General features: G+C 43.6%; 1 protein-coding gene across 5 annotated transcripts in view; it reads left to right on the top strand.

Annotated features, from left to right (window-relative positions):
- LOC408358 (RB1-inducible coiled-coil protein 1) overlaps positions 1–19,859 on the top strand; it is a 39,394-nt gene extending 19,535 nt beyond the window's left edge. For 2 of the 5 annotated variants that reach the window (XM_391908.7, XM_026443629.1), the window contains exons 3-9: positions 12,483–12,771; positions 13,347–14,289; positions 14,363–14,577; positions 14,652–15,303; positions 16,345–17,085; positions 17,160–18,164; positions 18,250–19,859. In XM_391908.7, the coding sequence (XP_391908.4) occupies positions 12,483–12,771; positions 13,347–14,289; positions 14,363–14,577; positions 14,652–15,303; positions 16,345–17,085; positions 17,160–18,164; positions 18,250–18,354 (3,950 nt within the window). In that variant the 3' untranslated portion in view covers positions 18,355–19,859. Of the gene's footprint in view, positions 1–6,106; positions 6,234–12,482; positions 12,772–13,346; positions 14,290–14,362; positions 14,578–14,651; positions 15,304–16,344; positions 17,086–17,159; positions 18,165–18,249 lie in introns of those variants that run through there. The other 3 variants (XM_006566375.3, XM_026443630.1, XM_006566374.3) reach the window with 2 other exon arrangements.
- The last annotated feature ends 4,727 nt before the right edge of the window (positions 19,860–24,586 follow it).

Here is a 24,586-nt window from a genome sequence, read left to right on the forward strand (position 1 = left end):
GTGTGACGAGGAATGACGCGACTTTAATTTAAAGCAGACAACCTGGCACCGTGAGTCGGTCGCGTAACCGTTCTCCATCCGGTGGCGCACGTGTTGCACGGACACTTTCACAGTTACACGTGCCAGCGCCGTAATAATTATTCTTGCGAGAGGGAGAAGAGAGAGAATTGCGAGAAAAATTGTGAAAAATTGTCCCCTCTTCCTCTATCCTCCTCCAATTTCATCGATGAATTTTTTTCCACGGCGCGTGTGACGTGGAACCTCGTTAAACAGAAATGACGTAAATCGACGGGGGTATGCGTTATATATACATATACATATACACACAACGTTCCAATCAATGGACGGATACGTGGCGAGGTGTATATTGGATTCGAAGAAGGGGGAAGGAGAAAGAACAGAGAGGGATAATGCTAAGAATAAAATGTAATAATATGTCGCGAATTTCTAGATTGGAATTACGAAAGAGGGAAAAGAAAATATCTGGAGAAGGGAGGAATGATAAAAATGATTCTTGGAAAAATTGCGATGACCTTGAACGAACTTGTATCGAGCGTGTCCAAGTCTCTGGTGAATCGACCCGATTTCGGCTCAAATACGTTATTCGTTCCAATTTGAACGGTGCCTCGTCGCTTTCGATCGAAATCAATTCACCCGCTTCCTTTCTCGCGCTCTCCTCTCCTCTCAAATTTGCGATCGAAACGTGGTTGATCTACGAATTTCGATGTCGATGTCGGTGATTTTTTAATAGGATTTTTAATAATTACAGGAATCAAGTTACGTATATATGATAGGAGAGGAAGTTAAATTCGACCAGAGTTTGCAGGATGGAAGAATTCTCCTCTTTGTGCGACTCGCGGAAACGTTAATTACACTAATTACATTATCGTTGGATGCAACGTGGAATCAACTGTTGCAGGAATCGTTGAAGTAATCCATCGAGGTCGTTGTAATTGTTATTCAACGATGTGTTTTCCTTTGTTTTTCTTCTCTCTTTTTTTAAACGTCCTTGCAATTGATTTCTCCCTTCCATTCTCCCACGATTTCGCGGTCGAAACGTAACGTAATTATTCTCTGTAAACCTTGAAACCATCTTGGAATCTTCTTCCTTCGAAACGTTTATAGCGTCGCAAAAGTTTTACGCGATTTTACGTTTCATATTTTCCATCGATCTTTCCAAGGAGAAACCGAGGAATAAACCAAAGTTCGGTTTTCGAATCTCGAAAAATTTTTCTTCCAGTATTTTCCGTTTCGAGGGACGAGATCTTCCTCGAGAAGACGGGCCTATTTTTCGGGGAGGAGAAGGAAGAAAAAAAGGAAGAGAAAAGGAGAAAAAAAAACACGCGCTCCAAATACATCGGTTCGGTGATAAAAGAAATAACGAGCGGCGGTGAAAATTCCACGTTATCGCAATGAATAAGCAATAGCTTCGTTATTCATCGCGCTACCTTCTCCTCTGCGCGTGTATGCGTGTGTGTGTGTGTGTGTTCGTGTGGGCACACGTACACGTGTCCATATTATTCCATTCCCTCGGGCGGCTTTTATTTTCTGGCTGTTGCAACAGAACGTGGCAACGCGGTCATGCGATTTTCTTAGTACCCATCGACTGGCCTATTCCATGGTTTTTTTTCCCTCCCTTCCCTCCTCTCTTCTCCTCCCCTCCTCCCCGCGTAGATACGCGTACAGCAACGATCAAAAGCCCGGCCGTATACCATCGTCAAGCGGTATATATAAATTTATTTTATCTCTCTTTGCGTTTACGTTTTTGTTGCACGTAAAGTAGAAATTAAACGTGTTCGATTTCAACAGTTTCAACTTTCTCTCCTTACGGGAGAGAGAGAGAGAGAGGATATAAAAAATATTCGAGAAGAAAATTTGATAAAACGTGAATTGATGTGAAATGAATAGGAAGAAAGAAAAAGAAGATTATTTTTAATTGATTGATTAACGAGGAGAAACATTAACGTTTCCTTTCGTTACTTTTCGATTTTATCCGCGTTCGCTTATCTCGCGTCGCGTGTTGAACAAATATTTTCGTACGGATGTACGTAGCTCAATTTTGACTCACGCTGTATACACGCGTGCACGTGTGCAACGATCTCGAGGTGATCTCGAACGAAAGGTGTGCAACGCTTTGATGATGAAGACAGACCTTCCAACTAAATTATATTCCAAATCGTTTCCCTTTTTTGCCGTACCTTCCCTCTTTCTTTCTCGACCAACCAACGTGTACACGTTGTTGAAAGGAAATTGGCTCGACTGTTATTCTTCTCTTTCTCTTTCTTTCTTTCTTTTTTCGAAAAACGATCGAGAACACGAAAGAAGATAGATTAGAAAGTTGGAGGCTGAAGTAATGAGGTGTAATTGGCTGAAATTACATTAATCGGAATTAACGTCGAATCATGCCCGTCATAGGTTTTTACGAGGTTGAAATTACTAGGATTACATCCCAACATTTATTCGATTGCAACACGCTCGTACGGTTCGATGAAGTTTGATTTTTTTTTTTTTTCTTTTCTTCCCCGCAAATCGCTTCGTTGACCGATGGATCGAGATATTAATTTTCGTGTTTCACGAAGAGAGATCGGAGAGAAAAGATAACTCTTCTTCTCCTTCCTCTTTTTCTCGAGAGAGAGAGAGAGGATGATAGAAAAACGGCGGCGCGTCGTGGATGAAACGAGAAGAAGAGTGTGATCGATACAACAATTTAGCAACAGTCGAGCATTGTTACGGAGCGACAGGATGCTCTAGTTTCTGCGTCAGCAGGAAGTTACAAGCTGCGAGCGCGCGAGTATCTTCGTGTTCACGAGTCGAAGGAATTAACATCGCCGCCTTCCTTGTAAATCGATCGACTTATCGCTCGAAATATCGACGGACAATTATTCCGGAATCATCAATCTCGCTCGAATCTCGATATAATACAAATCGTATTCGATGATCGTTTGATTCTCCAATCAAACCTTTCTGATAATCTCGACAATAATACAATAATTCTCCCTCGAAGAATTTCGAGGAACGTATTAAGAAAAAAAATACCGATTGATCGGCTCGACGATCGCGTAATAAATAATATTTCGCGGAAGCGGCGTATCAGATCATGAATGACAAGAAACAAACGTATTTACCCACACGCGCGCGCCAGCGAATAATGGAGTAATTTCGCATCGGCAATGGCGAGCGAGTGATGCAAGTGCGACGAGGATATTGTTTCCCCTGCCCTTTCCATCCTCTCCCCTCCATTCCTCCTCCTTCTTACGCGCAATTATTATTTTCGTGCGCGTATTACGCCACGAGTCGTGCGAACGGGGCCGCGTCTTTGTTTTTTCGCCGCCGATTCCTTTGGGATCTCTGCAGGTTTCGAGGAGCGGCCGCTGCTCCTTTGTTTAACCCCCCCTCCTCTTCTGGATGGAATGGAAAGGCGAACGGTTATTACGGATATCTGTAATTCTCCTGAGGGAGGGAATGGATCAAGGGTTATCCTTGGAATTTTCACCGAGAAATTAGTATTATTTCTTTTTTCTGAAATTCTTAGAAAGGAAGGAAGATGAATAGAATCGATTTGTTAGAGAGAGAGAAGGAGAAGGAGGTATGAATAACGGCTATTATTAGAAGTTTGTGATCTCTTAGCACGCATTAACATATTCAAAATAGGAAATATTGTGTTTTGATTGACATCTCTTGGCTTCCTGCAAGAGAAGAACGGTAAACAATGAATAAAAAGGTACGCGAGGCCGGGCATGTAACGTCGTTAGTTTTATTATGCAACGTGTAAATATTACGGGGCACGGGATAAACGGACATATCTAATCGATGGATACATAATCCCTCGGTGTACGGCCGGTTACGTGATTAAACACCGTCTTTCTAAACCCCGTTCGGCCTATTCTGAATAATTATTCGCGTTCCAGACGGTGTTAAGTGGCATGGATCCGTTCATCGATCGTTCACGCAGCTCGATTTATAGAAATTCCTCGGTCGATAATTGTATCATCCATGGTTCGTTATACGCGATCTTCCATCCTCTCTGTATCCGATTTTTCAAAATTTTCACCCATTGATAAATTAAACAGCGGGCGGAAGAAGAAATCGCTCGATTTTTATTTCATCGAGGCCTCTTTCGACCAGATTCGAAATGGATCGAATCCATATTCGTTTTAAGTCCTTTTATGTAACGACAGGCCAGGATCGTTGTCGGCTTGGGAAAACGAAAGAAATGAAAGTGGAGTGTGTGTGGGAATGCGGCGTTACCGTATCGTTGCCCAACCTCTTAAGAATCGGGGAGGAAAACCTTTGCCTCTCTCGAAACTTGGAGATAAAAATCCTTCTTTATCAATTACGTTTCCCTCCCTGAAAGAAAATAACCTAGATTTCGATGGACGCTTTTTTGGACCCCAGCTTCTCCCAGTGGACGTGGTCCAAATATCGCGATCTCTCGCGCGATACTCGATTAGCCTCGAAATAACAGGATCGATGTTTACAGTTTTGCGGACGCGCCACGTAGTCTCCTTCCTCTTCCACGAGCGCGGTAAAAGAGGTTGAAAGCGAACGAGATGTTGAACGTTAAGAACGGCCGCGGGCCGTTTTCCGTGACCCCTGAATCCGCCTGCGATCCACTTTAAACGAAGCGAACTTTCACGATGGTGTACGCTGGATAAAAAAGCACGCTCTTAAAGAGAGAGAGAGAGAGAGAGAGAGAGAGAGGAGGAAAAGGTGTGTTCTCCCGCGGAGAGAAGAAAGAATATTAATTCCAAGGGAGAGAGCGTTTTACTGGACTCGAGAGATCGAGGATGACTGGGCCGTTTTAGAAAATTGGTAACATTTGTAACCTGGTTTTCAACGACTATTCTCTCGATATAATATTTAACTCTTGAAACTTTTCAAGCCTCTTTTATCGGAATCTTTTTTCGATTAATGTAATAAATAAATATATATATATATATTCGCTTTGGAATAGGATGGAAAGAGCGTGTTTTCTCTCGAAGATTGTGGATGGGAGAAAAAACTCAGATATATTTTATATTTCACTTCGAGAAATTAGGAATTATATATCCAATATTGGAATGACCAAAGTGACTTTGCCTCGTTTCCTTCGAATTTATCTTTTCATCCGTTTCCACGAAGGGAACTCGGCAGGTACTCTCCTCCTTTTTCAACGTCACTTTCACAGATTATTTTCCTTTTTCCTTTCTTCTTATCTCTCGCACAAAATCGTAGCCTCGTAGGTTTTCCTCCCAAAAAGGGAGGAGAGGAAAGAAAAAAAAAAAGATTCTATCTAGATGGTTCCCCCTATTCATCGTTTCCAAAATTACGTTTCTTCGCGCGGATGACCAGTAGTTTTTTCCCTCGACCCAAAGACGGATAAATATAGGCCTCTTTAGCGGAACCTCGGCCATCGATCCGCCAGACCTAGGCCTCCGTTCAACCCCGGACAACCGCTCGTTTTCTCCTCTTTCTTTCTTTTTTTTTTCCATTCTAACGGATACCGGCCCCGGTAAAAGATTTTCATTTCAAGGTTGCCAACAGGCCAAACGGGATTCGAAAGGGAAAATTCTTTCGAAAGAGGGTTCTTAAATTATCGAAAGTGTGGTGGAGATTGAAGGAGCGATAGTAAGAGAAAAGTATTTAAATTTGAGGTTTACACGGGACGGAGAATTAGCAAAGCTATTAAAATCGAATTAAATTGTACGGTAATAGAAAATTATTCTCCTGAAGGATAAACAATTTAATCGTCCTCCAAAACGAGTATAATCTCTCCAGACGATGAGATCCGAAGAACGAAGAAGGAGAATCGGAAGCCTAGGCGCGAAAACGAGCTTGGGAAGGAAAAGGAGCGCGTAACAAAAGATGCTCCGCGTTGGCACTCGAGCCGGCCCGATATTCTTTATTTAGCCGTCGATAACCAATCGGCCGGCTTTTATTTAGACCCCGCGATACCATTTCTCCTCGCTTTTCCTCGCACAACGATGCTCATTGTTGCGGGCATAATCTCGTCCTGCGACGATTAACTATCCCCCCCACCACCACCACGCGTTATGCCGCGCCTACAACGGAACACCAGAAAACCACGTGCCCCGTGCAACAGCGCTATCTATCGAACGAACGTGGCAATTAACCATTTCGAACTTACCGTTGGATCGATCCAAACTTCGTCGTTCGTCAGAAGCCAAGAATAAGGAATTTTCCTTCGTTTCGAACGGAACTTATTCACTTGAGTATCCACGATATTGATTTCGGTAAGTTTGAGATAAAAATTTATACCTTTCACAATTCACGTTATTCTCAACTCTTCGAAACGTTCGAAACGTACGACGAGCAGCGTGGACGACGCGATGAGAGTAGCTTTATTCGACTGGAAGATTATAAAAGATTGTATTACAAAAGGTTTCGTCGAAAAGTGTCGCGTGAAGTGTTAACCTGTTCGCCGAGGATTACGAAAATTGTCGTGCAATTGTTGTGGCATTAACGTGGATTCGGCGTTGACAGCCACCTTCGAAGGGGAACGCGATATCTCGGCGAGTTTCTGGGAGTTATCTGTCGAACGAGGGTACGAAAAGGGAAGGAGAAGAAAGCGTTGGATCGGTGGAATGGAACTCTCTGCGGCGGAAATGGGAGGAAAGGACACCGGGGCTGCTTAGGGTTATCTTCGATCGGGTCAAGATTCGCGTTATACGGGAGAGAAACGGCGTTCGATATCGGGTCAATTAACCAGTGAAACGGGGAATTTATCGCGGATACGATTTTCTTTGCTCTCGTTTTTCTTCCTTTCTTTTCAACGCGAATGATAACAGCGCCGTACAGCGTCGAAAATTAATACTCTCCTTTCTCGTTTCGGCTCGAATCGAGAATGCTTTTCGAAAAATATCGAGACGATATTTCTCTCCTCTCAGTTCGTGTTAGTCACAACGATTTATTTAGGAGCATTTCGATTATTAATTTTATTATTCAATGGATTATCAAAGTGGGAATAAATAAACAGGCTTCTATCTATAAAACTAGGCATTAATTTTGTTAAAAGCATCCGCATAAAGTGACTCACAGAATCGATATATGTAGCCGTACGTCTCGTATTCTGCGATTTCCTACCTTTATTTTCTTATTCATCATCGGAGAAATATTAAGGAGGAGGAAAAATTATTACACGCGCGAACAAAGAGTCATTGTGTATTTAATAAAACGAGTTATTTGCACAAATGTTAATCATTAAAAAAATATAATGAATACCTAACGATTTATCGTAAAAATACACGTACACGTAACAACTCGATCCCTAAAGAATTTATATCCTCAAACTTTTTCTTTTTCACCCGAAACCCCGGCTCCTCTTCGATCGATAATTTCTCACATTCTCACATTTTTGCTTTCTCAATTCTCTTCTTCTCATCGCAATCCTCTAATTCGAAATCGGTGATCTCTTCTCTCACGGGAGGAGAGCGAGTTCTCGAATCGAATATAAATTACGATCGTTTATTGACGCGTCCGGGGTGTATATACAGGGTGTGCGCGATATATCAGAGGCGATGTATCGGATACTTGGACCGGGTCCCAGCCTTGACGGTTTATTCTAGTAACGCGAGGCTTTCCTTTTCAGATCTCGCCGCGTTAACATCAATTTGTCTTGCACAATGTCGAGAAACGATCGATTCGAGATACTTCATCTTTTCCTCCCCCAGGAATATTATTATTCCAAAATTTCTTTCCATCTTTTCTCGCAACTCTCGATCGATGATCGCCTATTTTTTTCTTCTCTTTGCTCCTCGCCAGAAAACGTTGCATCGAAACTTTGGAAATAAAGTTGGCTGCTTTGTATACAAGGAGATGGAAAGTAAATTGGACGGTGTTTCCTTTTGATGGAAGAAGATAGGAGATTAGAAAGCAACGATTTTTTTCTTTTTTCTCCTAATAATCGATCGAAGATTCGGAGGATGTTGTTCGATAATGAGAACGGATCTCTGGTTAATAAGCTTCGATATTTATAGGTGTAGTGAAAGTTACAAAGGAGTGCGTGACAAGCGAATCGTGGGTCGCGCACTTTTCACTGGATGGAAAATTCATGATTCATTTTCGATCCGAGAAACCGGTGTTTTTCCACCCGATATTTACGTAAACGCCTTTTTTTTCTTCTCTCGTTCCGGGAATAATAATTATAACCCACCGCCGGTCGATCGTGAATTGGTGTATCTGGATCTGTAATTAATGCAAAAAAGAAGAAGGAAAAAAGACACGGTGATTACAGTGTTGTAATTCGACCTGTACAACGGTATCGAATTAACGGAGAGCGAAATGTCTCGCACTTTCCTTCTCCTTTTATTCCCAATAATTTTCTCTTCTCGTTCGATTGTTACAGTTCATTTTTGAAAGGGGGAAAAAAAAAAAAAAGAAACGGAGAATTCGTTCTAATTGAGAAAACACACGGTGGTACCAGCCAGAGAAAATCGCTAATTTGCTTTACGACTCGCGTAAAACTGGCTATCCAATATCGAACGAAGAAGAAAAAAAAAGAAGAAAAAATGTATAACATAAATTTCCAACGACTCGCTTTCGAAATCGAATCGATCCAATTTATCGATCACAAGGAGTATATACAAGAATAAGACGTACCAACTTCACGATCCTTTCACGAGGATGGAGGATAAAAAATGAAATGAATTCTCCGTTACTCGAATCGCGTCGATTGATAAAAACAGGGAGACCGCTTATGCAATGATTGACCGATGAGAGAGAGAAAGAGAGAGGAAAAATGGAAAGGGCGAGGAAAGGAGAGGAGAGAGATCGGCCGATATTCATCGCGGGTTCCTCGATCGACGGGTTTTATCGTTTCCTGGCGATCGACCAACCATCGCCCAACAACGTTTCTCCCCCCGTCTCTTCGCTCACCGGATGGATGGCCGAGTTTTCACCGTGGATAAGATCGCGACCCATCGAGCCACGGCTCTACGCCGCTCATTGCTGCGTCCACGCATTCCCATCGGGTCGTCGCCGGTTGGCAGAGCAACAGGCTTTTAAACCGCGATGCGGAGAATGAAACGGCGCTCGCAATTCTTCCTCCCCCGACAACGGATCCATTCACCCTTTAATAACTTGGGATGGAGCCCAAGTTTGATAACTTGCACCGAGATACACAACCGAGATTCGATTATCCGGATTATTGGTTGGCCGAATAATCAAGATGTGCTGCGAAACGAAATATTTGAAATTTTATATAATATTCTACTTGTTTTCAACGCGAAGCTTCTCTTCTCATGGTGTTTTTTGGTCGACATTTCTCAATAAACGTTGATTTATAGGGGTTGGAAACGAGCAGTAATTCTATAGAAGGAAGGATATAATATAAGAGAGGAAAAAAGTTGCGTCGTCTTTCTTTCTTCTTTTAAAATCGGTATACAAATATACTTGTTATCGATCGATACTTTCCGAACGTGAGCGTATGTACGTGTGTCCACGTTTCGCGAACGCGTGGGTGTGTGTTTTGCGGTGCGTAGAATTTATAATTAGAAAAGGGGAGCATTAGTCCAAGTTAAGATATTCTGGGAATTCAGTGTCGTGCCGTGAAATTCTTGGCCCCTGTTTGCCAGGTTCAACCTGCCGCGCGCCGGAAGCTTACGCAATCGCACGATTGGAAAGAGGTCACCGCCGGTTGCATATACAGCGCGCGAAACACGAAGCGAATTTTCATCATCTTTGCTTGCCTATCTCTGCGTCTCTTCTGCGTTTACAACGTTGTGCAACAATGTTGCAGATCTTTTTTTGGGAGCCGCGACCCCCTTTCGACTCGCCTACAATCGCCTTGCATACGATTGCGCCCAGAATTATAAGTATTTGACACTCGGTCGATAATTCTTGGAGCTTATTTATTTATAAATCATTCGTGGATTTTCTTTCGAATCGAACTGGAAAAAAGAAAGGGAAAAGCGAAGATTTTTCGTCGTTTATTTTCCTTTTAAAAAACTATTCCAAGCGCCGTTGGATTCGAATCGAATCGACGTATTTGCGAACAACCGTTCGGGGTCACCCGGTCCTCGATCTCTGATTTATTTAGCGCCACTTCTGGTATTGTCGAGGCCGGAAACCGAGCCGAATTAATCGATCGATCGCCGCCTGCGCGATAACAATTGGAGAATTGAAAGAGCAAGCGGGCCAAAGATTCGCTTTCGTTTCTCCTCCTCATCCTTAATCTCGAAGTCTTTTTCGATCCTCCACCTCTCTTCTGTCATTTTTCTTCTCCTTCCTGTTTCTCTCTCTCTCTCTCCGTTTTTCAGACGCGGAAACTAGGGGAGGGGAGGGGAAAAGGAAACCGTCCGAACCGGTGCGGCATAAAATCGATACGTTGTCCAACAGTTGTGCAATATATACCTCGATCCACTATTCCACCCTCCTCTTCCTTGTCTTCGCGCGCTTCCTCCCCCCTTTCTTTCCGCAGCGCTTTTTCCTCGGTCAAACGTGTCGTATCGCTACTTGAAATTCGAACAGCCACGAACTCGTTTAATTCTCTTGTTCCTTTTCTTTTTGGAATTGAACAGAGAATGGAGGAGACCTCTGATTCCTCGAATTTCTCCAGGATCTCGAGAGAAGTGATTAGTTGTACAACATTGTTCTTGGATAAATTTCTCGCAGTCAATATTTGCGACGAAAGGAAAAAAATCAAATGTTTGACGACAAACGTTCATCGATCAACTTCTCTACAGGACAGCTTGCCTGTACTCGACAGTATAATGAAACATACGATGTAACCATTGGCAAGAATTTTCCCACGATTTGTAATCTCGTTTCGTAACCTATCGTATTCGATCAAAACAACAACGATTACAGTTTACGTCTGAACGCGTGCACGTAAACAGTTCTCTTCGATCGCTCGTCGAGACCCGTCGAAGCGTAGTTTAAACGATCCGTCAACTCGTAGGGAGATTCATCTTCGCGTGTCGTCGCGTGGGAGGATCTAACAACTCGTCGAGACGCGACACGATTTCATTCGTCGATCCCGTAATTTTTAAATTGGAGAAAATGGAACAGGTATCGTTTATGTAACGAGATAAAGGAGAGGATAATTCGTTCGTGAATATTCAAACGAAGAGGTTTGTATACACGATATTTTGGAAGGAAAATTTTGGATAAAATCTAATTGGAAATACCGTGAAATCTGCCATCAGGTGCATTTGTGTGTGCAACCCCAAATCCAGGCTATGACGTAAGTGTGCAGAGATGGCGCGGGCCGTGTCCACGACCTTGAGCTTTCATCGCGTGCCAAGATTACATTGGCGAAGCTCGATCAATTATACAGCTTGGTGGGACACTCTGTCCAATCCCTTTGCTCGCAGGATTTGAATTGAACCGTAATCGATCCTGTAACAGCCTTTAAAATCTTCGTTATAATTTCTTTCAAAATTCTCCTCCCCTTCGATTATATCGTTCGTCACTCGAGAAAGGCAGCCATCACAGACTTAATTCGACGAGTAATTTCTTTAATTGTGGATACGAAGAAACACAGGCGGCCGCGACGATTAACTGCGTCCCACACGAGAAATGATACCATTATTACTGTATATCTTTGATGTGGAAAAGCAGGCAACCGTGTGTCTCGCCTTCCATTCTTGCTAATTCTACGATGAGAATTTATTATTATTATTATTTTCGTATTTTTGGTCGAATTTTTCCTCTCTCTCTCTCTCTCTCTCTCTGGTTTCGAGTGTTTGTGCGGGAGGGTAACGACCCTCCCTTACAGCGGTTGGGAACAATCCATCACTCATGGGCTTTCCTTTGACAGTAGATTCCCGGGGCACGTTCTACCTTGATGAAATTGGGGCTTCGAAAAATTTCCACACCCGGAGAAGCAATTACTGGCGTAAGGGAGGGTTCCACGAGCCCTTAGCAACCCAGAGAAAGCCCAACGTTTCGTCAGAGCTAGAAATTCTAGCAATTCTAAGAGTTAGAAATCAAAATCCGTCACGAGATAGATTAAATAGCACGCGTAAATTAAAAAGAATTTGGAATTTTACTGAAAAAAAAATTGAACACATATTTTCAATCGGTTGAATTAAATTTTCTCCAATTGGAAGAGGTGACGCGAATTTTTTTAATCCACCGGTTGAAGGCGCATGATCATCATCCTCGTGTACACGATCGATACACGCTCCTCTCCTCGTTTGTTTTTCCACGCTATCGACCCACGAGGATCCAGTTTTAGAGACGCCCGTGCAACTCGAGACACTCGCCCTCGAAAATTCACCCTCGTGAAGGAAACCAGCCGCCGCGGATTTTCAACTCGAAAAACGAAGATCGTCCATTTTCTAATAATCCGTTCCTTTCATTAACCATGTTTTATCCCTAATTAATGAGAATTATGCTTTATCGAGAATGATAGTTGAAAATTTTCGTAAAAAAATCGTAATTCCCGGAAAGAATAATTCCAGGAAAAAAATAAACTCCGTTGAGAATCCTTGATATATCCTTGACACTGTTATGAGAAACGATCCTTGTTGAAATTGCAGATGTCGATCTTCAAAATCAGATCGACGCGTCGCTCGCGATGCCGGCCACCTACCAGACCCTGATCGCCCGCGCCCAGTTGGCGCAGCAGTGCTGCGGATTGGCGCGGGAGCAGACGAGGATCTGCGAGAGGCTGGTCCACGATCAGCACCTCCAGCAACAGGGGTGGGCTGCCGTGGTCGCGAATCTGGAGGACATCACTCAGATGTTCCAGTCACGGGCCGACCTCCTGCAGCAGAGCTTCGCCGTTTACTTGTCGGAGAGGCAGCGGCACATGGAACTACTCGAAAAGTAAGCACGCCGCGGGAAAATAAATTAAACCGGCTTATTTTAGAAACCCGGGGCCGGATAAATTCAAGATCCGATAAACAATCAAGATCGGCATGCAACGTTCATTTGCATAATCACCTGTGACGAGTTCTCGAGATTCGATTGTTTTTTTTTCCTTTTTTTTCTACAATTTTCTCTATGAGTTAATACAGATACAAAAACGAACTTAACGTAGGGCTTAATTTAATCGTGAATTAAAGAATCTCTATAACGTTAATACAAATACAGATACGAATTTAACGCACGGTTTAATTTAATCGTGAATTAAAGAATCTCTATGACGTTAATACAGATACAGATACAAAAACGAATTTAAAGTAGGGCTTAATTTAATCGTGAATTAAAGAATCTCTATGACGTTAATACAGATACAGATTCAAAAACGAACTTAAAATACTTAATTTAATCGTGAATTAAAGAATCTCTATGACGTTAATACAGATACAAAAACTTAAAGTACGGGTTAATTTAATCGTGTATCGTTAATTACTATTTTTTCTAAGATAGATTGATTAAGTTTTCGAAAATTTGCTCAGCTTCAACGCGGACCTGGGCACCCTAGCGAAAATTCCAATCCTGCCAGCGCTGAGGGCCCAGGCGGAGGGTTTGCTGAGCCCGGACGAGCAACCGAGTCAGCCTGAGAAGGACACGGAGGGTAGGGAGAAGGTTCTGAGCCTGCTCCGGTGGATCTCGGCGAAAGACAATCAAAGCAGTTTGGAGCAGGTTGCGGAGCAGTGTTCGAGGGGTCTGGAGCAGTTCGACGAGAGGGTGATGGAGGCGTTGAAGGCCGAGGTGAACGCGGCCATAGACAGCGCGAACAAGCAGGACATGAAGGAGATCAAGGGGCTTGGCGAGAGGCTGTTCGCTTTGGAGCAGCTGATGGCGCAGACGAAGAAGCTGGTCCAGGAGCAGGGGGAGCTCGCCCAGGGTTTCCTCCAGAACCAGAGCCGGGCGAACAACTTGGGCGACGCGAGCGTGCTCCCCGACCTGTGCACGTCGCACAGGCGCCAGCTGCTCGTCATGCTGCAGAACCACAACAAGCTGCGCGACATCAGGCGTAGGTGCACCAAGGCGAAGGAGGAGCTGTCCGTGAACATCTATCACCGGCTCAAGTGGATCATGTACGTGGAGAACAAGATGATGGAGGTGGACGGCAAGTTGGTCATGTATCACGAGAGCCTGAAACGTCTGAGAAGGCACCTCGAGGTGTTGCAGCAGATCCATCTCGCGCCCCAGATGTACATGAACGCCGTGGCCGAGGTCGTTCGTAGGAGAACGTTCTCGCAAGCTTTCCTGGTCTGGGCGAGCAACCTGGCCTGCCAATTGCTCACCGTTCACAGCGAGGAATTGGCACGTAGAAGGGAGTTTCAGAGCAAATTCGACGGCCACTTCCTCAACACGTTGTTCCCAGGCCTCGAGGACACGCCACCGCCGTTCGCCACCCAGGCGCCGTCCGTTTTCGACAACGGATTGCCAAAGGTATATTGTCTTTATCTTTATCTTCGAGAGGAGGGAGAGAGAGATCGATTATCGTGGACGATCGTTTTTTCAGTTGACGGCCGAGGATATGGAATCTCTGAGATCTCAGCTACCCGATCTGGCGCTCACCATCTCGTCGCCAGATTTGAACAGCATCACCCAGTTCTTCCTGTCCAAGAGTCTCACCAGCACGGACGAGAACAACAAGGAGAAGGACGGCGCCTCGATGCGCGTGGACGCGGCCGCGAAGGAGCAGGAACGGGCCAGGGCGCCGATGTTGTTCGACAGGTACATTGGAATTTTCCCTATTTTGCCTATGCCTAAGATTCTGACTTCCTTTGAGCCGTTCTCTTTTCTTCCAGGGGTGGTTTCGAATCGGAGACGGACACGGAGGAGTTCGAGAAGATCGGGCAGGGCGCGACGGACTCTAAACCGGAGTCCTTCGATGGCGCGAAACAAACGCGTCAGAAGCAATTGGAGGTTGGTGCCTCGCGAAGCGTCTCCCCCGCTTCCTCGACCTCGACTAACGTATCCCCGCTTAATTCGAAAGTCGCGGACCTGACGAACCGGTCATCCTCCTCGAGCGAGCCTGGATCCTTCCATTTTCCCAGTCTGTCCGTGAGCGAGCGTCCGGCTCAGCTGAGCCCGCTAACCGAGTGCGCCGAGAACGGCGAGTCGAGCTGTTTGCTTCACCACCGTGCCACCGTCACCACCAACTGTCTTCCTAAATATCACGAGACGCCGTCGAGCACGATGCCCGCCGAGGAGCCAAACTCCCTAAGTCCGAATCCTCCCTCCTCCCTGTCACGGTCCGTGATGTGCGACGGCCAGCAGCAGCAGCAGCAGCAGCAGCAACGCCACCAGCTGTCGGGCAGTGGCGGTAGCAGCCCATCCGTGGGAGTTGGGGCTACCGACTTCATGGGTACTGAATTTTACATGGACGAGTCCCTGCCGAGCAGCCTCAGCGAGCATCCCGCGGACGGCCAGCACCAGGCTATCGTTTCCCTTCTCCAGGTACTGGACGACTTACAGCTCGCTAACAGACCTTGTAGTCGTAGCCGTAAACGTTCCATTACCGCTAATATATATATATATATGTGTCTGTATATATATATATACGTACTTTTATTTACCATCCCTCCATCCTTTCTACGAGATATATATATATATATATATACGTATGTGTATATGGTACATAATTGTTGGCTTTACACATATTCGAAATTAGTATTCCTCTCGTTTTCCTTGTCTATGTGTGTATATCATTTTCTACGCCATCCTCCTCGTAATCCTATGTATATTGTATATGTATATAAAATGGAGTACATATATATATATATGTATATTGTTCGCGTAAACGTTTTCAAGAAAAGTTACTTTTTTTTTCTTTTCAACTAGACGTTGTCCGCTTACTTGAATTTTTACGTCCACTTACTTTCCCTTTCTGTGGTTTCTAGGTAACTTTCGTTGTCATTGTCTTTACATTACGCTATCCAGTAAGCTATTAGCGCTGACTTATTGCAAAGTAATTTTCCAAGTCGTGTGTGGGTATGTATCTCTTGCCTGCAATGAGCTCTTTCACGGAGTTGTCAACTCCTTTCTCTCTGGAAACATGCTTGCGTGTATATTCATTTTACGTTTTAACTTTATTAGCCGGCCCCGCGTCGTCGTGTCGTGTGAGTGCGTGTGTCTTTTGATTTTTTTTACAGGATAGCTGCCGTCGCACTCGATACTCCCGTTCCCACGATCCCCAACTACCCCCTCCGAGACAGTAACAACAATGTATATTCGAATCGAAAGAAATATCGGATATTGAAAAAGCGACGACTTCGATTCGAACCGGATCGTTTCACTCGAATCATCTCACTCCTTTTGGGATCTCTTCTTTGTCGAATCTATCTTTTCTCTCTCCCTATTTTTCCCTACTTGCTAACGTTAATTCTCTTCTCTCTCTTTCTTACTCTTACTCTTCACGTTCGCCTGTGATATTACAATTCGAATAGTTGTTTCTTCTTTCTCTCTGACCCTTTTACTGATCGACGGTCGACGTTTCAGGAGAATCTTGGCAACACTCGGGAGGAGGTGGAGAGGCTCCGTTCCATGATGAAAGCGATGAAGGCGGTGGTGCACGAGGCGTTGAGGTCCGTTCGCAAGGAGTTGGCCGTTCTCAGGGATCGATCGAGCGAGGGTGCGGCCGGTCTCTCGAAGACGACGGACCAAGTGCGCGAGGCCCTGTCGTTGTACGCGCGCGAGTGCGACCGCCGTCTTCGGGAGCGGGAGCAAGAGTTGACGGTGGACCACGAGCTCGAGATGGCGGACGTGAAGAAGATGATAGAGAATCGGGAGGAGGAGATATGCACGTTGAAGCGGAGCGTGATCGAGAAGGAGAGCGAGCTGGCGGAGCACGAGCGTTTGATATCGACCATGAGGCAAAAGTTGGAGAGCGAGCAAACGGAGATGAGGGATCTGCAAACGCGTCTCCACCAACAGTTGGAGGAGGCTTTGGAGCAGGCGCGGGCCGAGAAAGAGTCGGCGGTGAAGAACGCCAACGACGAGAGATTCTTGGAGATAGCGTCGCTCACCAACTCCGTCACGCAATGCCAGAAACGTATCCAAGAGTTGGAGAAGAGTTTGGACACGGCGCGCAGCGATCAGAAGAGGATGGTGAAGGAGGCGACCGAGAAGCTGCAGATGGAGTACAAGAGCGAGTTGCAGTCGATCAGGAGCCGGTTCAAGCTGATGACAGCTTCCTCTACCATGGAGAGCAGCCCGAGCGACAGCACCGACAAGATCGAAGTGAGTTCTCGAAATTTTATCCTCTTCTTCCTTCCTCTCGTTCTTTTCTTCTTCTTATTCTTCTTCCTTTTCAGAGACCAGACTTCATCGAGTTGGCCGGCCACGTGTTGAGCACGGCGTCGCAAGACGCAATGAAGCAGGAGAAGCGGAGCATCGAGGACGAGCGTACGGACTGCGTGGCGAAATTGGTGCACGATCTGCGATTGGCCACGCAGGTGATCGAGGAGAAGGACAGAGAGATGGAGATGTTCAGGAGAAGGGAGGTAGCGTTGACGGACGAGTGCAAGCGTTACAAGAGCACGATCAGGCGTTTGACCGAGTCGGAGAATTTTAAGGGCGAGCCCGGTTTGCACAAGGAGAGCAGCGACGAGCAGCTGGAGATGAGCCAGAGCAGCTTGGAGGAGGTTGCGAAGAACTTGGAGACGGAGAAGGACTTGGAGGTGGAGGTGTCCGAGTCGAAGAAGGTGCGGTTGGAGGCGAGCGACGACGAGCCGAGCTGCCTCGCGAGACGGCTCGAGATGCTGGAGAACGAGAACAAGAGGTTGAGCGCCGAGCTGCAATCGCTCCGCGAGAGCAAAGAGTCGGCCGAGGCGAAGATAGAGGCCTTGGAGGCGGACAAGGTCCGGCTCGAGATCGAGCTGGTGAAGGAGCGCCCTAGGAACTTCGCCGCCCCCGACTCCTCGTCCTCGTCCGAGTGCCGCGAGAAGGATATGAACGCCTCGGTGGCGGTGGTCTCCGAGTCGAGCGCGCGCAGGGACGCGGCGACCAGCCCCAAGCCGCAGCGCCGATGCGGCTGCACCACGTGCCTCACCCACGTCCAGAAGAAGATGCAGAAGACGGCTACGAAGCTCGTCGAGATGGGCCACATCACCGCGACCAGCTGCGATCCCGGGGATAACGTGTTGATGTTCTGGGATCCGACCCACGGCACGTACACGTTGTACCAGGAGTCGACGACACTCTACTTCCTCAACACGGATTCCTCTTCCGAGTTGGATCTCGGCTCGAATCCCGACGAGACGAAGAATACTCAGAGCATCGTCGAGGTTGTGGATAAACAGTACTGTCACGCTAGAAAGGTAAAACATTTTTCATTCAAATATATATATCCATTATAACGTGATGTAAACTAAAACTAAAGTAAATAATTTGTTCACGTTTCAGTCAGAGAATCGATATCGCGTACGACGCGGTACCAAATTCTATCGCGTGGTCGTGAAACCTGTGAGCAACAGTGCAGCTATGTTGGCGAGCGTTCAGCAAGAATAGAATAGGAGGAAAAAGGATAAGCAGAGAGAGAGAGCGCGAGAGAGAGAGAGCGAGAGAGAGCGAGAGAGAGCGTGTGAGAGAGAGAGAGAGAGAGAGGGGTCCGTCGATTCTCCGCCAATTCGATAAACCCTGTGACCGCGGATCCGCGTCGCGGGAAACTTGAACACTTGTGGCCTTGCACGTTCAGTTCATCCGACACGCAATTCAACCGGCACGGATCCTTAGCATACACGATGTTCGCGATCATCCGGAATTATTATTCTCGGATCAAGGCCAAAACCTGCCAGACCTATATATATATACATATATATAGACGCATCCTTGAATCAGTCGAATCGCCGGAAGAGGAGGGAAATCCCTCTTTGAGGGATCGAGAGAAAAAGGTACAGGGAGGGGGCTATCTCGTTCCAGGAAAGAATCGAATCGAAAGAGGATCAGGGGAGAAAAGGATGCGCTGGCGTTTCATTGTGATATAAATAATAATTTTTAAAAACGAGCGAAACATATTTGCCGAATGCTGTGGTTAGCTGTGAAGCGTAACGATGTTTGTATTTCCGTTTTCGGTTTTCTCTTTTATTTTTTTCGTTTCAGACGAGACCGAACGTGAGAATGAGGCAAGAAAGAAAGGGGAGGAAAGAATGCGCGCGTATGAGTCTGTGCGTGTGTGTGTGTGTGAGAGAGAGAGAAAGAGAGACGATAATGAGGAAAAAAAAAGCAACCGCGAATACATATATATATATATAACGTTATTACGACGAACAATTAAACTTTCATCATAAATGATATTCTTCTCGATAGGTTGATCGCGTGCAAGGGAGAAAAAGTTATTACAGCGTGCAAGAGCGGAAGAGAGAGTTGTTCTTTTTTTTTATTTTTTGATTTTCGATACACGAGAGAGGCGAAATTTATTTGTCATTCGATTCTAAAACTATTCGAAGCTATTATTACTATTACGATTACGATAAACTACTATTACTATTACTATTACTATTATCTTTGCACTTGAGACAAAATGACGAAAAAAGAAAAAAAGAAACGAAGAAAAATCGTAGCGCAGTAAGCTTTGGAAGGAAACGGGCGAAAACAAAGGGGGGGAAGGGGGAGGGAAAGAAAGAAGTAAACGAAGAAGTAAAGCGAGAAGTAAAGTAAGGTATAAACGAAAATCACGAATGCTTTGTATATGCAAACTATAATATTATATATTATATATGTGATATATATAATATATATTAAATATATAAACTCGGTTGTACACGGTTTATTGGGTAACCGAAAACATGATCGGATACCGATACGTGCAATATTCGTGTACGTAAAGTATAAACACACGCGCATACACACACACACACAGTCACACACACGCATACACATAGGTCCTATATAAGCCGAAGTCTTTAAGATTTTATATAAAACGAAATAATCGTGCGTCGTTTCATTTTTTCGGGGCACGCATCTTTGACATATTAGACAGTTCGTTTAATTTAGGGGAAAAAGGAAAAAAAAAAGGAAATATATATAAAAATATATTATATATATATATTATATAGAGGACGGAGTAGGCATCGTGTTGCCTATTCCCCTCTCATCGACCACAGTGTTTCTTCTAACGATTTCGTTTCGGGTGCCTCGTGGTCGGTCCACTCCGTTCTTTATTCGAATCATCGATTTATTATGATTCCAGCGTACACTTTATTCGCTGCATAGGAATATAGGAGTGAAACCACGCGATACTCAGATACAGAAAGAAAAAAATATCTTTACTTCGAAGCGTAACGACGAATGCTTACCGACGAAAGAAAGATTTATATTAGGTTTCTTTAGCCCCGTCGAGATAAACCCGGTGTGAGGCAAACTCTTCGTAGGATCAATTTTATAGATATATATATATATATATATATATATTATATATATACATACATATGCGCATATATGCATACGTGAATCGCGTTAACACGTATACAAAATGTAAACGCATTATACACACACATACGTGGAAACATACGTACATATGTACACACATATATTTTTTTTTTCTATCGTTCAATGTCCAAACCTGTTTAGAGGTTAACTCGGAACGACGATCGAAAGAAAAGCGCGTAATTAACGAGAGACCGTTGTTAGCTCGTTTGTGACAGAATCGCTACTAGAATCCTTTAATTATTCTCTTTATCGTTTTATATAATTGCTATTATGATTATGATTATGATTGATTATTATTATTATTATAAATATTAATATTAGTATTAATAATATTATTAATATTGATATTAATATTAACATTATTATTATGATTATGATTATTATTATTATTATTATTATTTTACTTTTATTATTATTACTACTATTATTAGCATTATTATTATTAAATATTAGTTTTTTCCTCCGCGACAGTTTTCTAGAGACACTTATAGTATCGTACAATAGCTGTGATTGTTAGGCTCGACGTTTACACTTCTACTACGTATATATGTATAATCGATAATTTAAATCTTTAATTCCCGGGGCCGGATGGGTTCGTTAACGATAGGTTCGTCGTCCGCTTCAAAAAAAAAAGAAAGAAAGAAAGAAAGAAAAAAAAGGAAAAACGAGGGAAAAAGGAACAAAAAAAAAAGAAGAAGAAAAACGGTCCACGTACACTTTTCTACGCAATCTCTCTCTTTTGTTTCTCCTCCCTGAAATATTATTTATATTTCTTTTTCTCTCTCTCTCTCTCTCTCTCTTTATATATATTTTTTTTCTTTCCTCTGCCGAAATTCTACGAATCGGAGGGAAATTATGAATTGAATAGGCACACATGCACACACACACACACACAGCGTACCTGAATCGTCAGGCGGAGTTGAAAACGACGTGCTTGTTCGCTCGTCGGCCTTAATTATTTCAAAGTTTTTCGAGCGAAGCCGCCGCCGGCTTCACACACACACACACACACACGTACACATGTACACACACGATATAACGCTGATAAGTAAGATAAAAAAGAAAAAAAAAGACGAAGCAGAACAAATCCGTTCGGTAGGTTGTGTAGCTTGTCGAGAGAACGACACGCACCCGCTTCTCTGACTCGTAGCGCGATTAGCAATTTCGTTTCGAGTGATTCCTCTTTCTTCTGAAGGTCGATTGAAGAGAAAAAGAAGAAAGAAAGAAAGAAAGGGGGAGAAAAGCACGAAAAGAGGGGAAAAACACACACATATATACACGCATATATGTACACGCAAAAAGAAAAGAGAAATTGAAAAGATAAAAAAAAAAAAAGGAAGAAAGAAAGAAAGAAAGAAAGGAAGGGAAAGAAAGTAAAATTCGCGAGAGCACGCATGCACAGATTTAGCACGAATTCTACGTGATGGAATCTCGTCAAGATTCCTCCCGTTCTCCTTTCCGTAATTAATAGTTAACACTTTCTCTCCGTCGCGCTTCCACGACGATTTTTTTTTCTCGTCGTCGTGTCGATTCGCGCGGGCAGACAGACGACGCATCGGGTGCACGAGGAAATCGCAATTTATCGAGCATCCTCGAAACGAGACGAGATGGATAAGTGTCGCTGTTCACGCTCCTTCTCTTGCCAATTACATTACTTCGCGAATCTCTGAATCAAAATATAATAATTCATTAAGCATATATATATATAAATATATAAAGAAGCGTGATTACGCTCGTATAAGAAAGAAGAATGCTTGGAGAAAGAACGTGGCGACGATCGTCAGTTTTTAATATTCTCGAGGATCTCGACACGAGGCGTTTCCTCGTGCAAACGCGCGCAATCGTAAAATCGCATTGTTCGCGCGATTTCTATCGATATTCTGATTCTTTTCTCGCTCGAAGGAGCAGAGAGAGAGGATTCGAGGCGCACTCTCCGCACACGTCTTCTCCTTTTCTTTTTTCTTCTCTTCTTGCCTCCCCCCTCCACCCCTCCTCTCCTTTACACGTTTCTCGTATGCGAATGAATGTACGACGAAGGATAGGACGAAGGGAGAAAACACACTGCCTCGTGAAAAAGCACACGCGAAGATCGAGAATTGCATCGATCAAGCTTACACGATAACGCGAAAGCGTTGTGTGAAAGCTCGACAGGCCGGTGTTGGGAGGGCATTTATCTGCAACGTCGCGGGACGGTCACACGACGCGGCAGCTTATGCTCCGACACGGTTGCACTCGAGCCGTTACACTACCATTTCTTTTTTTTTTTTTTTTTTTTTGTTTCCAGACCACGATTGTGCGACGATTCGTTATCGTTGATCTTTCGTTTTTTCGATCTCAAAGAGACGATTTGACAAAAACTCGATGATGACGTTTCAGAAAGACGTTTTGAAAGTTTGTGTATGATAAGAAAAAAGTTTTTTTTACTTGGAATTACTTGAGAAAATTGTTGACGAGAATTGTTGAAAGGAACTATACTTGTCGATGATCGACCAAGAAACTTTGCAATCCTTCGTTTCGTTTATTTTTCATTCGTTTCTTCGACGATTGCAAAATTTCTGAACGTGCGGAAGAAAAGGCAAGAGAGAGACGGTCGAAGAATTCGCAATTTCGAAGACCTCTTGACGAGAGATCGAGGAACAATCGTGGCGAAGGAATTATTCGTGCGGCAACGACGCAGTGAAACAACGTACAACCTCGTTCTGCTACGGACGAATCCATATCCATATTATTTTCCTCGAGAAAAGCCAGCATCCTTGACAAATGCTCGTATAATCTAATATCGTATAATAATAAAATCGAGCAGCTTGCGTGCGTCGAGAGTTGTGGTGTGCGCGAGATTCAAGTCGCGAAATCAAAAAAAAAGAAAAGAAAAAAAAAAGAAAAAAAGGAAAAGAAAAAGAAAAAAAAAAAAGAATTTGCCAAGCGAAACGAATACGAATTTTCGAGTTTTCGTTTCGAGGAAAGCAATGGGACTTTTTAGAAGCTGGGAGGATCAATTTTACTCCGAAAGTTCTCTCGAACGCTTCTCGGATCTCAAAGGGGTCGCCGAGTAAATTTATAAGTTCGCGGGTAAATTTAATCAACGCGTCGCGTTAAAAAAGAAAGAAGAAGAAGAAGAAATATGTATACATCGATCGGATATATGGAAGAATGAATTTTTTCCAATTTGCTCTTTCGTCCAAAGTGGACGGTAATATAATTATAATTACACTTACGCGATTATATCAAAGCGACGTGCCTGCAAAACGATGTTTTTAGCAAAACGTGTTAATTTCTCGCGAAGAATTCGATTCGAAGGAAGTAAGGAATGCGAAATCGTCGAATGAATAATCGTGGAGAATCGTTTTCGAAGAGGTCTCGAGATCGATTTCTATTTTTTTCTTTTTTTTTTTTTTCTCTCTCTCAGTTTGTGTCTCTCACTTTTGATCGATCTGGTCTCTCGAGAGCGGAGATGCACGAGGATCCGGACGCGAGAAGAGACGAGAACGCGCGAACGTTCTTTCATTCATTTCTTCTTCATCCGAAATGAAAAACTTTTCGCGTTCCGAAAGAAAAACAGAGAAAAAGAAAGAAAAAAAACGTGCCGGAGCCACACCTCAGAAGAAATTTGTTTCTTTTAGGGATGATGCGAGTGAGAGAGGAATGATTATCGTCGAGGTACGGAGAGAGAAAACAAGATGTGGAAAAGTGAGAGGAAAATATCGATAATAAGGGAAATTGATTGATTGAGAGAGAGAGAGGAGAGAGGAAAGAGTATATACATATGTATATATATATACATACATATATATATATATAGATATGCATGTGGATGATAAAGCCGCGTTTTTATTTTTCTAGCGATTATTCTATAAACGAAACGTCGTTTACCCTCTTCTCCCACCCCCATTTTTTTACCTAGACGCCTAAAGCGAGTGAACGAGTAAATGAGCAAACGTGCGTATCTGAATAAAGAGAGTGTGCGCGTGTGTGTGTGTGTGTGAGAGAGAGAGAGAGAAAATAGAAAAAGAATGAAAAGGGGAAAAAAAAAATTAAGAATATGTAAACTGTAGTATTGATAGAGTTTGTTTTACGTGTGACGTGTATAGGACAAAATATAATAATTCGATATTATAGTATATTCTTTTTTTTACTGACCAAAATTTATACGCTTAGAAACGTTTATACATTCTATGTGAGAGGTAATAATAATCGTAATTCACGTACAAATGGAATAATTGCAAAAAAAGTTTAAAAAAAAAAAAAAAGAAAAAAAATTGAAAAAATTTGACAAAAAAAAAAGAGAATCGTACGAAAAAGGGACGAGCTTCAG

Source organism: Apis mellifera, linkage group LG11 (assembly GCF_003254395.2).
Source record: "Apis mellifera strain DH4 linkage group LG11, Amel_HAv3.1, whole genome shotgun sequence".
Lineage (NCBI taxonomy): Eukaryota > Metazoa > Arthropoda > Insecta > Hymenoptera > Apidae > Apis > Apis mellifera.